This window comes from Hyalella azteca, unplaced genomic scaffold, assembly GCF_000764305.2.
Source record: "Hyalella azteca isolate HAZT.00-mixed unplaced genomic scaffold, Hazt_2.0.2 contig5749, whole genome shotgun sequence".
Taxonomy (NCBI): domain Eukaryota; kingdom Metazoa; phylum Arthropoda; class Malacostraca; order Amphipoda; family Hyalellidae; genus Hyalella; species Hyalella azteca.
Genome location: NW_025935931.1, coordinates 35743 through 54877, shown reverse-complemented (window position 1 = coordinate 54877; position 19135 = coordinate 35743). Strand labels below are relative to the sequence as shown.

Sequence of the window (19135 nt, the reverse complement as noted above, 5' to 3'; positions counted from 1 at the left end):
GACACCCCCCTGGGGTAATTAGGGACACCCTTAAAAATGCATTTACAGTAGAACCTCAGTTAGCAAAGGCTCCAGTTAGCAAAAAAATTTATTAACAACAAAGAATTTTGATTATATTTACCTCGCTTGGCAAAAAAATTAACTTATTGAAAAATTAGTGCATCATTGGTCATCACAAAATTGTACATAGAATGCTACATATAGAATTGTGCACCAGGCATCATAGAATGAAAAGTAATCGACCTAAACTATGATTTATTTCTTCAAAACGTATGATGGTTGTCATTAAAACATTATTTTCTGTTTCAGGTATGTTTTTCATTATCTTTTTATAGTGAAATCACTTGACTCAATTAAAATTGTGCAAAATTACAAACCATCCTGTAAGCAGGGTTGGCGATTTTTTTGATTTTTTTAAAAAAAATCAAAAATCAATGATTTTTTATATTTTTTCATGATTTTTTTTTATTTATTTGATTTTTTTGATTTTTTCAGCTTTTTTGTCTTTTTGAAGTGTAATTTTTTATGTTGCAATTAGCCTATCAACAATAACAGCATATGGATAATAATGGATGGCTAAAAAGGGCACTTATTGCCTTCAATAAAGGCCAACAGGCCAAGGTCGTGTTTACCACTTAAGGATTTTTGGGTAAATGATTATTGATAAATGATACCTAAGTCTATTCATTAGCTTTGTAAAGTTTGTATGGAGCAAGGTAATGAGCTAAATATTGACCATTTAACTGTTTTCAATATACAAAAACACTTCAGGAATGCAGATCTTCTAAACACTGAAGAGTCACATAACAGATAGGCCTAGGTAGCTGATAGCACAGTGCACAGCACTATCAATAGATCTACCAGTTTTATGTCCTATAAATCTACCAGACTCTACCCTCTGAGAAAGCTAACACTTTGAAATAAACATGTGCACAATTCAAATATTTTATATCCATTCACTGCATTTAATTATTTTATAAATAGTCTTATAATTGTAATTTTTTTGTTTCTAGTTTTAAATTCACATACTTAAAGATTAAAATTAAATATTTTAATTAGAATACTTATATTAGGGTGGAAAATCTTTCTAATTGCCTAAAAGGTCAATACAATCTCAACCTCTCAATATACAGGGTGGGGCAGAGCCAATTGAGCAGTTTTGAGGTAAAATAAAAGAGTAATGGAGGTACATAAAGAAGAAAGTTTATTATCCTAGAGGTTAGCATAACATACCATTTAGAATACCGTACTTATGTTTTGAAAACAATATCAGGAAGAGGAGGGCCGTTAGCTGCAACACACTGTTGGAGTCGTTCTCAGAGGAGGGAGTAACCATAACAGTGAATTCCGATTGCTATGCTGCAATGTTGCAAAATTTCTTGCAGCCCATTATGGAAAACATTGTTGAAAATGAAGCTTTGGGAGACGTTTGGTTTCAGCGGGATGGGGCTACAGCTCACACAGCCCGAATGTCACTCAATGTTTTGAAATGCATGTTCCCAGACTCTGAGGGGCAATTTACAGTGGCCTGCGAGGTCACCCGATTTGTGCATTTGCGATTTCTTTCTTTGGGGACATCTAAAAGAAAGGGTGTTCAAAAGTCGCCCTCACACCCTACCACAGCTAAGGGAACGGATTATTGCAGCAGAGGTTATGGCCATACATCGCCATATGTGTGAACATGCTGTAGAAAACTTCCGAGAACAACTCCAACAGTGTGATGCAGCTAACAAACCCCATCTTCCTGATATTGTTTTCAAAACATAAGTATTTTAAATGGTATGTTATGCTAATCTTGAGGAAAAGAAACTTTCTTCTTTATGTACCTCCATTACACTTTTATTTTGGCTCAAAACTGTTCAATCAGTTCTGCCCCACCCTGTATAAGCTAGCTAACACATTTAAATAGTATATTGTAATCAATATATAACAAATAGTCAAATAGGTAAAGACTTCTTATTGCCTTGTAAGAATTACCTAAGCTGCTAGCTACATACAATGTATTGCACACTTGATGCCTCTGTACCAAAAACATTCAATTTCTTGGAACCTAATACACACTAAAGGCAAGTTTATATACCAATTTGTCATTCATAGTACATTTATACTAAACCATGAATAACAATACCTCAATATAAATTAAAGACTGCCACTCAATATATTCAATTATATGAAAAAATCAAAAAAATAAAAAAAATTGAAAAAATCAAAAAAATCATGATTTTTTATAAAAAAAAATCAAGTGATTTAATCACATGATTTAATCATTTTGATTTAATCATTGCCAACCCTGCCTGTAAGCTTACAGATACAGAAGAAATGCTACATGGCTGCTGATATGAAGCTTGCAATGGACAAGGTCGTTGTCAATGCTCAATGGCATGTCCATGGATCCAGCAATATCACATTAATAATACAGTAATTAATGAATATGGTAATATCATATCAATAAAGGAAAAACAAGTAAAAATCACAGAAAATGTCATTTATTTTACATCTACATCATCTACAATGAAAGAGGAGGACTTCAGAGTACTGTTAGTAATGGATGAGTACACTCTGCATGCTTCAAACATTTTGAAATTAACTTTTATTGCAAGTGTCCCAGATTACCCCATTCCCAGGGGTAAATCGGGACGGTTTTATTTTGCCTTTGGCACCTCACCAATAGCATATGGAAATTTTTTGAAGATGCCATTCGATAGCCCTCGCAAAGAGCTATAAAATGAGCCTAAACTTGTTTCTGAAATGTTTCATGGTAAGAAGTTATTAACAAAAAATGGTCAAAACCATCCCTTTTTACCCTGTTTGACGGTAGTAATAGTGGGTTGGCTTTGGTTCATTGTAGAGCACTGCTAAATGCTTCATGTATATTCCATTAGTGCCATTGTCTGAAAAATTTATCAAATTGTTAATAAAACCAATGGATAATAACTCAAGTGTCAGATGTCATGTGTTTTCTTGCTAACTGCATTTGTGGTGCGCTTCTTCAAACATAGCTCATGCCCTCTCAAAAAGTTGTGATCATAATTATTTTTCATGTTTCACACAATGATTTTTCCCCCAGCCAATCTTGCACATAGTTCTGCAGCCTACTAATGGGAATAGACATCCCTATTTTCTATAACCCTTTGATGCAATTTGAAATTGTGCACTAAATTTCTATAATTAAAAAAGCTAACAAGTTATAATGAAGTTTGAGCAAAAGATAAAAATTTTGACCAAAATACTCCATGTACCGTCAACCGGGGCTACTCGGGACAATTTTGAACGTTTTTCATTCATAACTCCTTACCATGAAACATTTCATAAACAAGTTTAGCCTCATTTTAAAGCTCACAACTCACAACAACAACTCACAATCACATGGCTTTACCAAAAAAATTCTATATGCTATTTGTAAGGTGCCAGAAGCAAAAAAAGAGTGTCCCGAGTAGCCCCATCAAACGGGGCTACTTGGAATAAAACTTCATTTTAAAACATTTGAAGCATGCAGAGTGTACTCATCCATTACTAACAGTACTCTGAAGTCCTCCTCTTTCAGTGTAGATGATGTAGAGGTAGAATAAATGACATTTTCTGTGATTTTACTTCTTTTTCATTTATCAATATGATATTACCATATACATTAATCACCGTATTATTGATGCAATATTACCGTATCCATGAACATGCCATTGAGCATTTACAACAACCTTGTCTGCTACAAGCTTCATATCAGCAGCCTTATAGCATTTTTTCTGTATCTGTAAGCTTACAGGATGGCTTGTAATTTCACACCATTTTAATTACGTTAAGTGAATTTACTATAAAAAAATTGTGAAAAACATACCTGAAACAGAAAGGAATGTTTTAGTGATAACCATCATATGTTTTGGAGAAATAAATCATAGTTTAGGTCAATTACTTTTCATTCTATGATGCCTGGTGCACAATTCTATATATGACATTCCATGCACAATTTTGTGATGACCAATGATGCACTAATTTTTCGATAAGTAAAATTTTTTCGCTGAGCTAATAAATATTCTTTGTTTTTAATCAATTTTTTTCTTAACTGGAGTCTGGAGCCTTTGCTAACTAAGGTTCTAATGTAAATACATTTTTGGGGGTGTCCCCAGTAGCCCCACTACGCGGAAATGGCCGCCATTTTTTTTTTCATGAGATAGGACAATTCCTTCAATTACATTTTCAAGCCGACACCTGGGTGCATCTTTTATGTAAGTAAAAATTTTTAATACGGCGAATATTTTTTTTCGCTACAGAGTGAGTACAGACCTTAGCAGAAGTAACTTTTCAAAATAGTGTTCTTTGCCATTTTTTTCATGTTTTTTTTTTCAAAGCTAGTAAATGTAGTATTTTTCGACTTCCTTTATACCTAGTCTGGAAAAGTCCTATTTTTGTCTGAAATATCGCGGTTCTAATATCATATAATTTCAGTAGGTATGAAATCTCGCGGCTCGAATGTCATAAATTTTTGTTTGATTAAAAAATCGCGGTTTGCACTTTGCAAACATGTCATTTCATAAAATTTTCAACTTCCGCAATCCGCATTGCTTTACCGTTCCCGCCAAAAATATCTTGCAGAAAAAACATAAACATCGTAATGTAAACAAATCAACGAAATGTTTTGTTGAAGATCGCTGCCGTTTGACTGTTTAAGGGTAAAATTAGAGATTTGGGGTAACACGTGCATGGACTTTGTAAATGAATTCGCACCTTGAAAATGGCTTTTCATGGTCGAGATATGGAACTCACGGCTCGGTAAAATGGAATCATGGCTCATAGAAATGGAATCACGGCTGGCAAATCCATAGAACCACGGCTCAAAAAATTCAGTCGCGGCTCGCCAAGTAGATATATTCCATGCCTGCTTTATACTACATTGTTTAGGAAAAATATTGACGTTTACACCACTATATTTAATTTTGCAATATTCAAATTAGTTTTGCTACTATAACAGTTTTACGCCATGTCAGAGGCAGTGTGAAATTCTAGAGGGATATTAAATTAACCAGTACACATAGCATATTGGAAAGCAGGACCTGAAAGGTTGGAAAGTCCAGGAACTTTCTACTTCCAGTCCATTTTATTATATACATTATACATATACTATCACTTTTCAACTGTGATTGGTTTATGGGATTGTGATTTTAGCCCCTTCCAGCTTTCTGGCTGTGATTGGTTAATGGAGTTGTAATGTTATCTGCTTTCTAGCTGTGATTGGTTGCTGGGGGAGCTTTCAAGCTGTGATTGGTTGATGGGGATGCTTTCCAGCTGTGATTGGTTGTGCCCATAAGCCCCGCCCCCAAATATGGTATATGTACTACTGTACTGGTTAACTCAATACTTAACTTAAACTTGATCATTACAAACAAAAGGCCTGGAAAAATTTCAAAAAATCCATTATATAAAAGAAAAATGGAGAATATCTATCAAACAAGAGACATTCAAACAATTTTATAACAAATCTGAGGTACCGGTACCGGTACTATACAATTAAAACAGTTTGTCCACTTTTGATCCTCCTTTTCATTTATAGGTCAGCAGGCTGGAATTCTAAAATTCGTGGTTCACATAAAAAAAAGCTTTCCGCCTTAAAAAAAACGTTCCAGGCAACTAGAAACAGGTTTGCAGGCCATCAGAAATCGGCTTCGGCTACGGTAGCTATGATCGTATGAACGTCAAGTCAAGCAACACAGAGAAGGTCCCATGCAAGATTGTTAATTGCGCGCGTTACTCACAGCCTCACAGATGAGCAAGAGGGATGGATCTACAGAAGGAAATACTATTTACTCGTAACATAATAGTTTCGAATTAAATATAAAAAAACATTTATGGCACCTATTTGTTACCTCAGCTTTCAAATTGAGGAGACACTCATCGGCAGTTGGAGAAACTTCTCGAAGAAAAGGCAATGCACAACAAACATGACACTTCACAGTTGACTGACTAGAATAGACTCGATCGTCAATAGAGTACTCGAAAGTCAAAAGTTTAGCATTCAAACCTTTAGATTCTGTGAACCTTGTGATTTCTTCATTATTAAAACTTTAGAAGGCTCACAATATATCGTGTAAATTTTTCACTCAGTTATCGTCTCGAAGTTCGGGAGCTTTATCTGCAGTAATGTTCTGTAACTACCTCACCCACCGTCAATTAACCACTAACCGTCATTACTAGATTCCCGCCAGTGCCGCCACTGTTCCTGTTGCACACGATTGATTCTGCATGCATGTATAATATAAAATATTTACGAAGGTTATTAAACCATTCTGATTTCCGTTGAATGTCAGTTACTGATAAATTTTTAATATAGAAGAATTCGTATCTCCATTTTTCACATGACTATATTGATGTCGGTTTCACATTGGTTGCCGGTGCGGTTGGTATCCCTGCTACCTTCTTTGTTTACGTTTTTTGTTGGGCTGATCGCAACGAAAGGAGATTCGGTGGTCAGTTTTGTATTTGTGGATTGAATCATAGGCAGTTTTTCATGTATTTGTGAGTGAGTGTGCATAGTGAAGATGTTTCCAGATTTTTGGGTCCTGCTTTCCAATTTGCCATGTTTACCAGTTAATATATTACCCCTCTGGATTTCCACAAGGTCAGTCACCTGGCAGAGCACTGTATCTAAGGAAAGCATTCCACCTTGGGTGGAAAGCTTTTTTATAAGTGAACCTCCATTTCTAGAATTCCACCCTGGTCAGAGGACTTTCCTGAGTAGCCCTGCCAGTCCTGAGTAGCCCTAGTTGACGGTAGTCTAGTACTAGATATTGAGTGATAGTAAGCCAAAATTGAAGTGAAAAGTTAGGCAGAAGCCAGAAGCCACCAGCCTAGTGAGGCTAAGACCCCGCTAAGTGAGCGGTGAGCCTACCAGGTAATTGGCCTGTGGCCACATTATCCACATATGCCAATTACTCATTAGCATGTAAATCTTTTCCATCTCCAATTTCTCCATTTCACTTCACCCAATAGGCAATAGCCAATTAGCCATTATTAGTATACTATAGGTTATAGGGCTACTAGGAGTACTAGCCTTTTGCTTTTCCTTATTTCTTCCATGAATAACAGAAAAAAACAGCCTGAGCCTTGATGTCTAGTACCTACTAGATATTGAGTAGATAAGCCAAAATTGAAGTGAAAAGTTAGGCAGAAGCCAGAAGCCACCACTCACCAGCCTAGTGAGCCTAGCTACCAGGTAATTGGCCTGTGGCCATATATGCCAATTACTCATTAGCATGTAAATCTGTTCCATCTCCAGTTTCTCCATTTCACTTCACCCATTATTAGTATAGGTTATAGCCTCTTATAGGGCTACTAGCCTTTTGCTTTTCCTTATTTCTTCCATGAATAACAGAAAAAAACAGCCTGAGCCTTGTTAGTTCACAGTTGTTAGCTTCTTTCACCGTTCACGGTCCAAGAATTTAAAATGTATCAAAAAACTATTATGAGTCATGTACGACAGTGCGAGCTGTGAGAATAAAGAATTCAGGAACGAGTTTACTTTTTTAGCCTACTAGGTCAACCCGGACAGTATGCAGCGTTGCAGCTTCGCTTTCCGGTCTTCCTCCTCCCCCTCCTGAAGAAACAGAAAAACGATGACGTTTTCTTTGGCGAATCCGCAGCTACAGAAGAGAAATAAAACTTCTATAATTTCAAGCGGTGGACTGACTGATTATTGATTACATCGGATCGTCGTTTATAAATCATAAAACCTCTCTTACTGTTTAATATGATTCGAGACTTGTGAAAATAGGGAGAACTGAAATTCAAACAAGTTCATACCAAATTTATACTATTAACAATACAATTCAAGTTTATATAAAACTATCGATAACGTAACAATTGTGAATAAAAACTGAAGATCACTCTTAAATTCTAATATACTGAATTTTACACACTATAAGCAATTGAGACGCGTGAAATGACTTTCAATTTATCTTGAAATGAAGTATTCCTACAGAAAAGCCCAGAAAATTTGAAACTCTAAAAAAACTATTAGGAATTTTAGGGTGAGAATTGTTTCAAATCAAATTGAAGAAGTTCAACTCATTTCGTTTCAACACTCCAAAAGGGATAAATTTTTGACATTAATCGTTTAAACAACAACAAACCATACACCAATAAAAAAAACTGAGTCAAAACTTCACACGATGATTTAGACATGCTTTGCAAACACTAATTCATGCACTGTAGTAAACATGAAATATCGATGTACCAAGGCCATGTTGATAGTGAAAATCAAATTTACTTGAAGCCTCATAACATGATATGGAATTTAGTATTCAGCTAAAGCCCAATCTTGACACAGTTTCTTTGAGGCAATTCTACTATTATAATACATCAATTTCATTTGCACCTCTTACCTCAAACAGGTGAATCGAACACCAAGCAAAGAATGTTATAATGATTAAGTAATGTTTGTCTTTCTTATAAGTTAGGACACAAGCATTCAAGTATACAGCTCAAGTGGAATTGATGCAATTCTTTATAACTTTGTTCGATAAATACTTTAGTGACGCATACTGCACAAGCTCCATCAAATATGAAAATAGGTAATACCTTTGAGCGATGGGAGAGACGACTAGAGTTCCGAGCACAAATAACGTACGAGATGCAGGTTACACTTAATACGTTATAGTGTTTCACTGTTTAAAATCAGTATTATGTATGATCAATATAATGAAACATCAACTAAAAAGTGATTCAGCGCATGAAAATATTTTTGTTTAGATATATGCCATCAAAACCACGACAGTGAAGTGACATACATATGCACTGAATACTGTAAGTGTTCAACAACGATTGCATTAGAGCCGCAGCATAGTTTGGGAAATAGCAAGGTTATAAACGTAAAATCGCTTTACTTACCTAATGAAATAGGAGGTAATTAATGCTAGTTAAAAGATTAAGTATTCACAACTTCCAGTTCATATTGAGCATTCAAGACTTCCAGTTTCTATTTATTCGTACCACCATGGATGAACTTGGCAAGCGAATGTTAGAAAGATGTGCTCATGTATGCTATAAAACATGGTAATACAGGTTTTTACATTGATGAAGATAACAATGTAACGTCTAGTTTCAAAAATATATACTCCGTCGTTACAGGCCCCGAGGGAGGAAGAGCGTCACAAGTAAACCTGAAAAATAAAACAAAAATTTATGACAACGAAGCAACATACTAGACTTCAATATTGCCACACCGGCGCGTCTATCTTTTAAGTATCAGAAAATATCAACGTAGATATGAAATAATTAACAATTTAATGTTCTTTTCATTAAAGATAATTACATCGCCGGGCCTCCAATGGAATATTACTGAATTAAAAACAATATTTTTAAACTGATATAGTTCAGAGTGTCATACATTTACACCTAAATTTGATTTATACTGTGGTTGAGTACGGGAAGAAAATGCTGATGACGAATAAATATTTGACTTACAGAAGGCGGAGAAGAAAGCAACAGTTAAGAAGCAACCCGTGTAGCCGATGGCGTGCAGCAGCAGTTGGTTGAGGCTAGCAACTAAAACACCGCTCAGCACCTGAACAAATATAGCTTCAAGTTAAATAAGAAATTACTTCATAGTATATAGCAAGTTCTATTCGCAAGCAACGCCCCTGAGGGAACACTGTAATGGCATTCTCCAAAATACCTAACAAAATAATTCTGATAAACCCCTAAAAATCTAAATTAAACTTAGGTAAAATGGTACAAAATATTATCTTTTGAAATGCACTTCAAAATACAAAAATAATAAATACATTGTCATTCTCATATCAAAGCCTCAGAATATTTCTCACGGTATTAGCACTTATTTGACGAAACTGTAATGAGCTTAGGAGATTTTAATTCACAAAAATGGTCCATATTGTTATATATAGCGAGAGAAAACGTGTCAATAAAATTAGGCACAACGAATATTATCGAAAGATTGTATGAATTCTTTAGAATTTTTGTTTCCTAAATGATGGAGGATCTTGATGGTGAAAAAAGCTCTCAGTTGATGGCGAAATTACGTGAATCGAAGGCATTCTCAAACCTTGATGGAATTATGTAACTGCAAATTTTTCGATCATATTTTCCTTCATTAAAGGGCACCTATATATATATACCTGGGTAGTGAAAAGCTCATGGTTGTTGTGAAGTTACGAAAACTGAAAGTATTCTCAAACCTTGATTAATTATGCAATTAAATATTTTCAACGGCATTTTCCTAGACTAAAGATCTTCCATACATATACTTACTAAGTATTCTCTCATATTAAGGCTTACCTGGGTAGTGAAGAGGAGCCCATAGTTGGTGGTGTAGTGTCGCGCTCCGAAGGCTTTCTCGGTGACGGTGGGCATGAGGACGAACGTGCCGCAGAAGGTGAAGAACACGCACCACACGGCGGCCGCGTACGCAGCTGACGGGTGCGACGTGAGCGGCGTGAGGGGCAGCGTCGAGAACAGCACGCACAGCGAGCACGTTAGGCAACACATCGACGTCTGTACGGGTCAAAATTATAAAATGTAATGAGCCTAATACAAACTGGATGCTCAAGTTATAGTATTAATGAGTCGAGTATAAAATGAATGCATCAAGCTATTTTATGTAATTTCATCAACAACGGTTAATGTGCCACTAGCTAACGTGTTTCACCGTGACCGATTTTCAGGAAATAAGATTGTCTTCTTAATACAAGTGAATGGAAGAGAAGTGTCCACAGAGCAGCAAGTGGACGCTTATTATTCAACACAAACGTAAACAACAAACGTGCACGACGTTCACCTTAAAAGTGGTAGCATCCATAAGCCGTCCCCAGAAAAGACGTCCGCTTGCATTAAAGATGGCGGCAAGAGCACCTACAGTCGCCAGAAAGAAATCATCCTTAAGGAATGTCTGCCCGAAGCTCTTGTATGTGGCGTTGATGTAGCCAATGGCTATGGTGTTGATGAGGTATATCAGCCACAAGTGGTAGAACAGCCGCGTCCTCAGCATTTGGCGGGGAGTCAAGTTCTCTGAATCTTCTCGTATACCTGAAAACATGTGTAATGTTTCAGGCAATGTTGCTTGACGAGAAAGAATATTTTGAAACTCAAATAAAACGCGCTTATATCTAATTCTTGAGTAGCTAAGATATTTTTTCTTTTAAAAACTTTCAAAAACTTAATTCCGACATACATTTATTTTCCGCACCCAGTAGTATCAGCGTAAACTAGTACAGTTTTCAGTACGCCACCAGTCTTTCATAGGCTAAGAAAAAGTAAAGCTCAGACTAATAGTTATCAGTAAGCACTAGGATCATCAGATGGCCGAGGAATAATGTAAACACAAACCGTGAGATGCGCCGCTGCTGCGTTGGTCGCACTGGCCGTCTAGGAGCTCTTCCTCCTCCTCGTTCGAAGTGTGTGTGGTTCGCTGCATTGAATAAAAAACACAGAAACGAGTAAAATACTAGAAATAGTGCGGCAGACATAAAACTTTTTTGGATAAAAATGGCAAATACATTAAATTTACTACACGAGTCCATTAAGGTGCTTGTACACGGGGATAGTGCAGACGGCTAGTAAATCTGGCTAGTGTCGGTCGCTTGGTGACTATCCGGCTAGTAAGCCTGTACACACGAGGAGAGTATAAGGTGCCGCTATCTTCTCGTTCGCGCCCGCCAGTGAGTCGTTAGAAGCCGTCGAGTGAGGTCTGTGAAGATGGATAGTGTCATCACCTTCAACAACTCGAGTCTGTACGTCTTTTTTATACTCCATATTCTAGCCCTTAAAAATACAGCGTCGGGAACAACTAAACCCTGACTAATAATGTCTTCTTTCCGGTTCGAAATACTCGTTTCTCTCTTCATTTAGTTGGAGTAACCATCATGGAAAACATTATACTTTAATTCATATTTTTGGAATATTTCAAAGAATAATTGAATATCGTCTGGAATCCACTTTGTTGGATTCCTCTTAGAAACATTATCGTTCAAACAAGCCATGATTCACGTGACCCGAGATACTTCACAGGAGCGGTACAGATGCTCTCACCATGGCTGCATCAGCGCTACTAGCCACTTCTCCAGCCAAGATATCAACACATCGTTGTCTCTCTCGGCCGCGCCTCGGGCCCTTGCCGGCGCATGCCTCTGAAGCGGCTGAACCCCTATACACGAGGCTAGTAGCGTGGACAGTTCAAGCGCCGGATGAACTAGCGGCTAGTACTATCCCTGTGTACAGGCACCTTATGCCACGATAGAACGTTTGTTTCCATCAGCAGGCATAAATTTCACAAATGTTGTCCCTAAAGAATCATTTCAACAGCTCTCACTTGAAACTAGTCGTACCAAATGTGGATCTGACCTAATTAAACAATTTGCATCTAATTGATTATATGGAAAGCTTATCTAATTAATGCGGAAAGGAACCACTGCCAACACTAGGTACGGTTATAACATTGTACAAATTTGCAGCCTGTCAAGGATTAGATAAATGTGTCATAGCGCCCATATTAAATAAGTTGGGCAACGCTCGCCGAAATAAGTGTAACATAGCGCCCATACTAAATTGTTAGGCAACGCTCGCCGAAATAAGTGTAACATGGCGCCCATACTAAATTGTTAGGCAACGCTCGCCGAAATAAGTGTAACATAGCGCCCATATTAAATTAGTTAGGCAACGCTCGCCGAAATAAGTGTAATATAGCGCCCATATTAAATTAGTTAGGCAACGCTCGCCGAAATAAGTGTAACATAGCGCCCATATTAAATTAGTTAGGCAAAGCTCGCCGAAATAAATGTAACATAGGTAGCGCCCATATTAAATTAGTTAGGCAGAGCTCGCCGAAAGAAGTGTAACATAGCGCCCATATTAAATTAGTTAGGCAAAGCTCGCCGAAATAAATGTAACATTGGTAGCGCCCATATTAAATTAGTTAGGCAGAGCTCGCCGAAAGAAGTGTAACATAGCGCCCATAATAAATTAGTCAGGCAAAGCTCGCCGAAATAAATGTAGGGCATCACCCCGTACCACGAGCGACACGTCAGGCCGGGACAGCAGCAGGCAGCCCAGCGTCTGCAGCGCCGCGAACACCGCGGCCATCACAGTAAATACTGACGGCACGCGCGCCAGCAGCGCCGGGTCTTCAAAATACCTGCCAATTATAGTTTAAAAATAAACCTGGGATTAGGTAATTAACTGGAATTAGAAAGTCGCATGTATGTAAACTGATTATTATAAAAGAAAAATTAAGATAGCAAATTAGAATGAGAACGTTGCAATGTAATATAGTGGTGTTTGCTTAGATTATGTCGTGTTGGCAAGCAGCTGATTCTTAAACACCCGGCCACCGGGTTCGATTCTTAAACAACTGAACACCTAGTCGAACCCAGAGTTCGACCAGAATTTTCGTAACTAGCTGCGAGTTTCGAACCTTCAACTCGCTACTCCAATCTTGGTGATCTAAACCACTCGATTGCAACAAGCTTGCACAAAACATTAACTGAAAAATTCAAAACCTACAATTCAATAGTTCTGATAGGTCTTTCTCAAAATTTTACAGTATAAAGATAAAATTTTTGGTACAAATGAAAAATCATAATACACAATCAATACGAGATCAAAACTTTTAAAAGGAGAAACCTTTAAGCTTCCATGCATGCAATCCAATTCGTACGTACAAAGGTCACACCATCCGCATATAGGAAAAAAGATATAAATCAGATAGTTTAGTAAACAATTTATACTGAACGAATGCAAAGAGATGTCACAATATACATATATTTTTGAGGTATATTTAATGCAATCCCATTGAATAAATCTCAAAATTGAATGTAACTGCAATTTGAATAATTGACATAAATTCTATCACAATACATATATATATATATATATACATCTGCCAAGCAAACTTTCACTAGAATATTTATTATTTTCTAGTTCATGGTACTTATAATAAGTCCCACATACCTGTAGTAATAAGCTGAATGCAATGTTATGCCGTCATCTGTGGACCACAAAACAAACTTTGTAATTTTAATACCTATATAATATTAAAAGGACATTATAATGATAATATTTGTTCACCCTGATGGCGCCACAGAGATGTTGTCCGGGTTGAGGTAGTGCGTTTGTAGGCTGGTGCTGCCAAGAGCGCCCAAGCCAAAGCCTGCCACGATCAGCCCGTTGATCAGACCTTTGCGTTCCGGGTACCACTGCAAAACCAGTAACTTATGGGTAATTTCTTTTCTTTCTGATAAACTTATTGATTTTAAACTGTAGAATAACGTTTTCTCAAGGCGGGAAAACTGGTAACAGATGAATGTTTATTAATTAATATTGGCATAATTCATTCTCATCGTCAATAAAGATGTGTTAATATCGAAGATTAATTCATGGGTAAGATAATTTTTGAAGATTTCAAGAACGTTTTTACCACAAGTATCTGTCAAAAGGTGACTCATATTACCTCTCTACTTACATTTCAGCACGCTCCGCTGTACTTCCTAGCCATCTATTATCTTACGCATCCACCTCTAACACTTTCACCCTCATTATTATCCTCCTCAAATCACCGTCGTCATAAGCAAATTTTGAATGAGTTAGGTAAGGCAACGAAATATTTGAAAAACTGATAAGATAATACATGCAACAAAACCTAGATATAAATTGTAAAGAAAATTGCATTGTACAGTGGTATTATTCATCATGAGACAGTTTTCGCCAGCTTGCCAATTTAACTGAAGCATGATGAGTTATCCAGCTGCACAATAAAATTCTCGTAAGCTATTCCCAATTACAAAGTTTTTGTTTTGGATTACATTCCATTATTCATCTCATCAGTTATTTACATTTGTCGTTTTACAACACTCACTCTAAAGTTGATGGTGACGATGGTGATATAAAAGTAGTTCCCACCTCGCAGGCACAGGCATTCTTATTTGCTTTAAAAAGTCCCTCAATAGCTTTCTGAATCTTTAAAAAGCTACGTCATCATAAAAAAATAGTTGAGCATGCAACAAATTATTATTTGGAAATATTTATACATTTACTGTAACTTTAATAAATTGTTTTGAACCGTTATTATTCTCTATAAAACTAAATTAAGATTTCGTGAAATTACTCAGATAAGCACAAAAAAAAGTTAATGAAATTGAAATCATCGCCATTAATCGCTGCAATGCACTTCAACTATAAAAAATTTACCACAAACATATACAATAAATAAATCACAGCAACCACGTTTTATCTGTAAAACAAGCAATTGTCTCCATTCAAGACATTAATCGGTGAAAATTGTGATTACCTAGACACTGAAAACCTCCCCAGATCAACGTGATTATCCAGACACTCAATCAAAGAAGCACTGGGGAAATTACCTTCATGGCGCACGCCATTGGCGAGACGTAGGCAAGAGAAATGCCTAAGCCCACCAGGAGGCCGTACGTCATAGCCACAGCAAATACAGAGCAGTTGATTGTCAAGCGCGTGAGACCCACGCCTAAACTGCCCACAAATTGAACATGGCAAGGTAAATATTGCATAAATAGCTTTTAACTTGTCTTCAAATCAATAGGTTGTACGTGTCAGGGTATCTTCTATCACCCTCTAGGTTATCATACGTCACACTCTTATAACATGTTCTGTACCCACATGGTAGAGTCACACTCAGTGACGTCATCCCTGTTCGGGCGCCACTGCAGGTGTCTATTTCTGCGACCACCTGATGGATTTGTACTGAGGGTCTGGGTACTATTGTTCCAAGTGTGACTAAGGCAGGACAAGTGAAACACGATTAACGCTAGAACTATTATAATAATAAACTGGCTCGGTGAGTACAGAAGGACCGGGGATTGACAGGTACAGCACAAGTATGTGCCGGAGGAGCGGCTAGCAAGATGACGGCTAGGCAGTACCGCTGCGACTGACGAGCGGTGCACAGATCGAGATATATATAGGCCTTAACAGGGATGACGTCACTGAGTGTGACTCTACCATGTGGGTACAGAACATGTTATAAGAGTGTGACGTATGATAACCTAGAGGGTGATAGAAGATACCCTGACAGTACGTGGTAGTACATTTATTAGGTACATCATTAATTATTAATTCATCATTAAATAATTATTAGTTAATTTCATTACTGATTATAATATTACTGGCATATGGCAGAACTCAAGAAATCTCTTTATATAAAGAGAGCAAATACAGCAGACGGGTTGCAATCTAATGATTCTAATAGCGGAATAAGTTAAACTGAAGGTACCTCATTATAACTGCTCCAATACAACAAGTTAGTCTGGGCCCAAGTCTTGCTTCAAGAATTCCTCCAATTGGCATGAAGAGCCCCTGCGCCATCAAGGTTAGCGCCATCACCCAGACCACGTCGCTGTAGGTTACGTCACGGGACACTTCCTCGTGAAGGTATGACGTCATGTACGTCGTCAGGTTCCCTGCAACAATTTGGACTTTAACCAAAAATCTGCTAGTGTTACATTTATCAACATAAAAGCTAATTGTACTTAAAGTCAATTGTAATTAAAGTCAATTTTACCTAGAGTTAGTCAGGACACACTGGGCTGGCTAAATTTGATAACAAATTCTACTTAAAGTATGCAAACAAAATATTTATTACAGTAATTTCAGTTAGGCATGATATGAAAAAGATTCTAGACTAAAAATAAATATTTAAATTACAATTTTTTCTCACAAATGCATTTTGCAAGTTTTCATCCATAGTAATTTCCTAGTAATAACCGTATTCACAATTCAACATGAGAAAATACAGCAATGTCAAACCAAAGCTGTAAAGGTTGCCGAGAGTGAGATGAATGAGCACTCCACCCAGTACGGCACCCCAGGCCCGCCAACCGCACACAGGAGGGGCGGCGTCCATCGTCTGCAGTGACATGTAGAATTACTCCAATAAATTATTAACTAGGAATACATCAATTAATTGTTATTATATATAATGTAGCACAGATCCTCAAGTGTTCTTTTGATAGAAATAAATATTATATAAGAAGATATTACTTCACTAAATTACAGTTGAATTAGGTACCACTTGACTCCGCAGACAAATCGGAAAGCTGAGGTTGAACAAAGCGGATCAGATCACTACAAGGCAATGGGCTCTGGGGTCTCCTTGGTCAATTCTGCTGATGTCCTAGTGCTCTGTAATAGAAAATAAGCACACAAATCAACAAAATAATTTATACATAAAATGAAGTAGAAATGCTCATCAAGAACTATGATTTCAATCCACACTATCAAATTATGATGTAAAAACCAATCTAAGTACCTATACTAAACCACATTGTACATTTGGGTGTGGAAAAAGTAGGAAGAACAAAATTTAAAATTTTGATCAACAATAAACTGGCAAACATCTCACCTTAATGTAACTAAAGTAGTTATCTCTTGCTTGTTTTATGTGTGACATAAGATCTATTTCATCAGAAAGCAATGCCAACAGCCAAGGAAGAGGCAGCTCTAGCAACATTCCAGTTACCTAAAGAATGTTGTTTGGTCAGTATAATTTTTTGTCAGTATTTACATCTACACTGCAATCCATTTCATTTATAAAGAAAAACCGCAATCACCTCAAGTTTGACAAAAATTAATAGCCCAAAGGCAATTATATCTTGACAATCAAACAATGATATAAGGCCTTAATTTCAACACTTCCCCTGTGATAAGAAGCAGCACACATTAATGAACTTGCCTGTGCACATAACTCTTTCTCATGTTCAGTTACTGCTGCAAACAAGTTTTCTCCAAAAAGTTCAGCCTTGCTTTCCTCTAAACTGAAAATGGGCAAAATTACGTAAGCACTTTAGAAACAAAGGTACACAAAAAATTCCAAGTACCATTTTATCAGTTAATATTGATACAATATCGATGATGATCATTACGTTTAAATTCCAAATTATTTCAAAACTAGACAGTATATATTCAGCCTGCAAGTAGACCTCACCAGAAGTTACTAAGTGAATAGCAAACTTGGCAATGGCAAAACAGATACGACGTTCCAGCAGAGCATCTGAGCAAAGAATTTTGATGAAGTCAGACTTGCTGCATCCAAACACGAGCACACCTGTGATGTGGAAAGATAAACACCAAGTAAGAGGTTGAATTGCATAACATAAAAGAGCCTAACTTCTAGATCTGGCCAGTTTAACCATAATTGCAATGCTTGATAGTGAAGATGATGGTGATAGCTTGAATGATAGTTCATCAGCAAGTATACAAATAATATTAATAAACTATCAACAAATTTAATGAGAGCATTAAGCAATTCACCCAGTATATGTTGACCCAATTATTTTATAATGAATACAACTAATGCACAATAGAATAATATGAAAAATTAATGTTAATTTAAGTATTTAATGTTGTGAAATAATTCATAGTAATAAATATTCTTTAAATTGAGATGAAAAATTTCAGTTGGGAACTCATTTTCAAAATGATGATCACATTACACATAAATATATGGATATAAAACCTAACATGACTTCAATTGCTGAGAAATTAATGAAAAAGTTATATAAGTGATTTCATAGATGTATAAAAAATAGAAAATTATGCATGAATAGACAACTTATTGAATACAAAAATGTCTTTCTTGAAGAAATAGATCAATTTCAACTTGGCCTTTCTTACATACCTACAATAAATATTTACTTGGAACACAATATATGAGCTCAATTATTTATTAAATATAAAATGGATTGAGATAAATAGTTGATGGGCTTCTCACCTTATCAGCAAGCAAAGGTTGCAAAAATTTTACTTTCTTGTAGAGTTGGAGGCACAGAAGCTCATATGCTGCAAGCAGGTGCAGCTTACTCATGACCTGCTTTAACTTCAATTTAGAAAAACTGTCAGGGAATTATCAAGATAATTAATAAGACTGATATTGAAATACAACTGAGATTGCAATGATTACAAACTCCAGATAAAACTCATCAAGAGAAAGAGTATGGGGAGACTCTAATTACCAGATATGAATTGTTTTAACAAAGCTTGATGTATCCAAAGACCACATACTAACCAAGATTTTTAATTGTAACCAAAATGCACACCCCAAAAGCAAGTGAGAATTTCTAGCCAGCTGTTAGCGAAATTCAGTTTGCTGAATAATTTTTATTGTATG

General features: G+C 36.6%; 1 protein-coding gene and 1 long non-coding RNA gene across 2 annotated transcripts; both read right to left on the bottom strand.

Moving 5' to 3' along the window:
* Positions 1-7653: 7653 nt before the first annotated feature.
* On the bottom strand, positions 7654-17486 carry LOC108669061 (uncharacterized MFS-type transporter YhjX). The gene is made up of 12 exons (XM_018156345.2): positions 17372-17486; positions 17039-17151; positions 16777-16876; positions 16244-16430; positions 15357-15483; positions 14065-14192; positions 13009-13132; positions 11329-11410; positions 10781-11028; positions 10282-10497; positions 9451-9550; positions 7654-9146 (listed from the first exon to the last, which is right to left on the bottom strand). The coding sequence occupies exons 3-12, from the start codon at positions 16871-16873 to the stop codon at positions 9109-9111; spliced, it is 1347 nt and encodes a 448-aa protein (XP_018011834.1). The 5' UTR covers positions 16874-16876; positions 17039-17151; positions 17372-17486; the 3' UTR covers positions 7654-9108.
* Positions 17487-17703: 217 nt separating this feature from the next.
* LOC108669062 lies at positions 17704-19135 on the bottom strand. Its single transcript, XR_001930636.2, has 3 exons — positions 18740-19135; positions 17954-18073; positions 17704-17783 (listed from the first exon to the last, which is right to left on the bottom strand). It is a non-coding gene; the product is annotated as an uncharacterized LOC108669062 (long non-coding RNA).

Bases quoted from the DNA above. Each gene is read 5' to 3' on its own strand.
- LOC108669061 (XM_018156345.2), bottom strand. From the start codon at position 16,873: ATGGACGCCGCCCCTCCTGTGTGCGGTTGGCGGGCCTGGGGTGCCGTA. The intron at 16,431-16,776 runs GTTTGACATTGC...AAATTGTTGCAG, and splicing joins CGGCAACCTTTACAGCTTTG to GGAACCTGACGACGTACATG. The intron at 9,551-10,281 runs GTAAGCCTTAAT...ATATTTGTTCAG, and splicing joins GGCTCCTCTTCACTACCCAG to GTGCTGAGCGGTGTTTTAGT.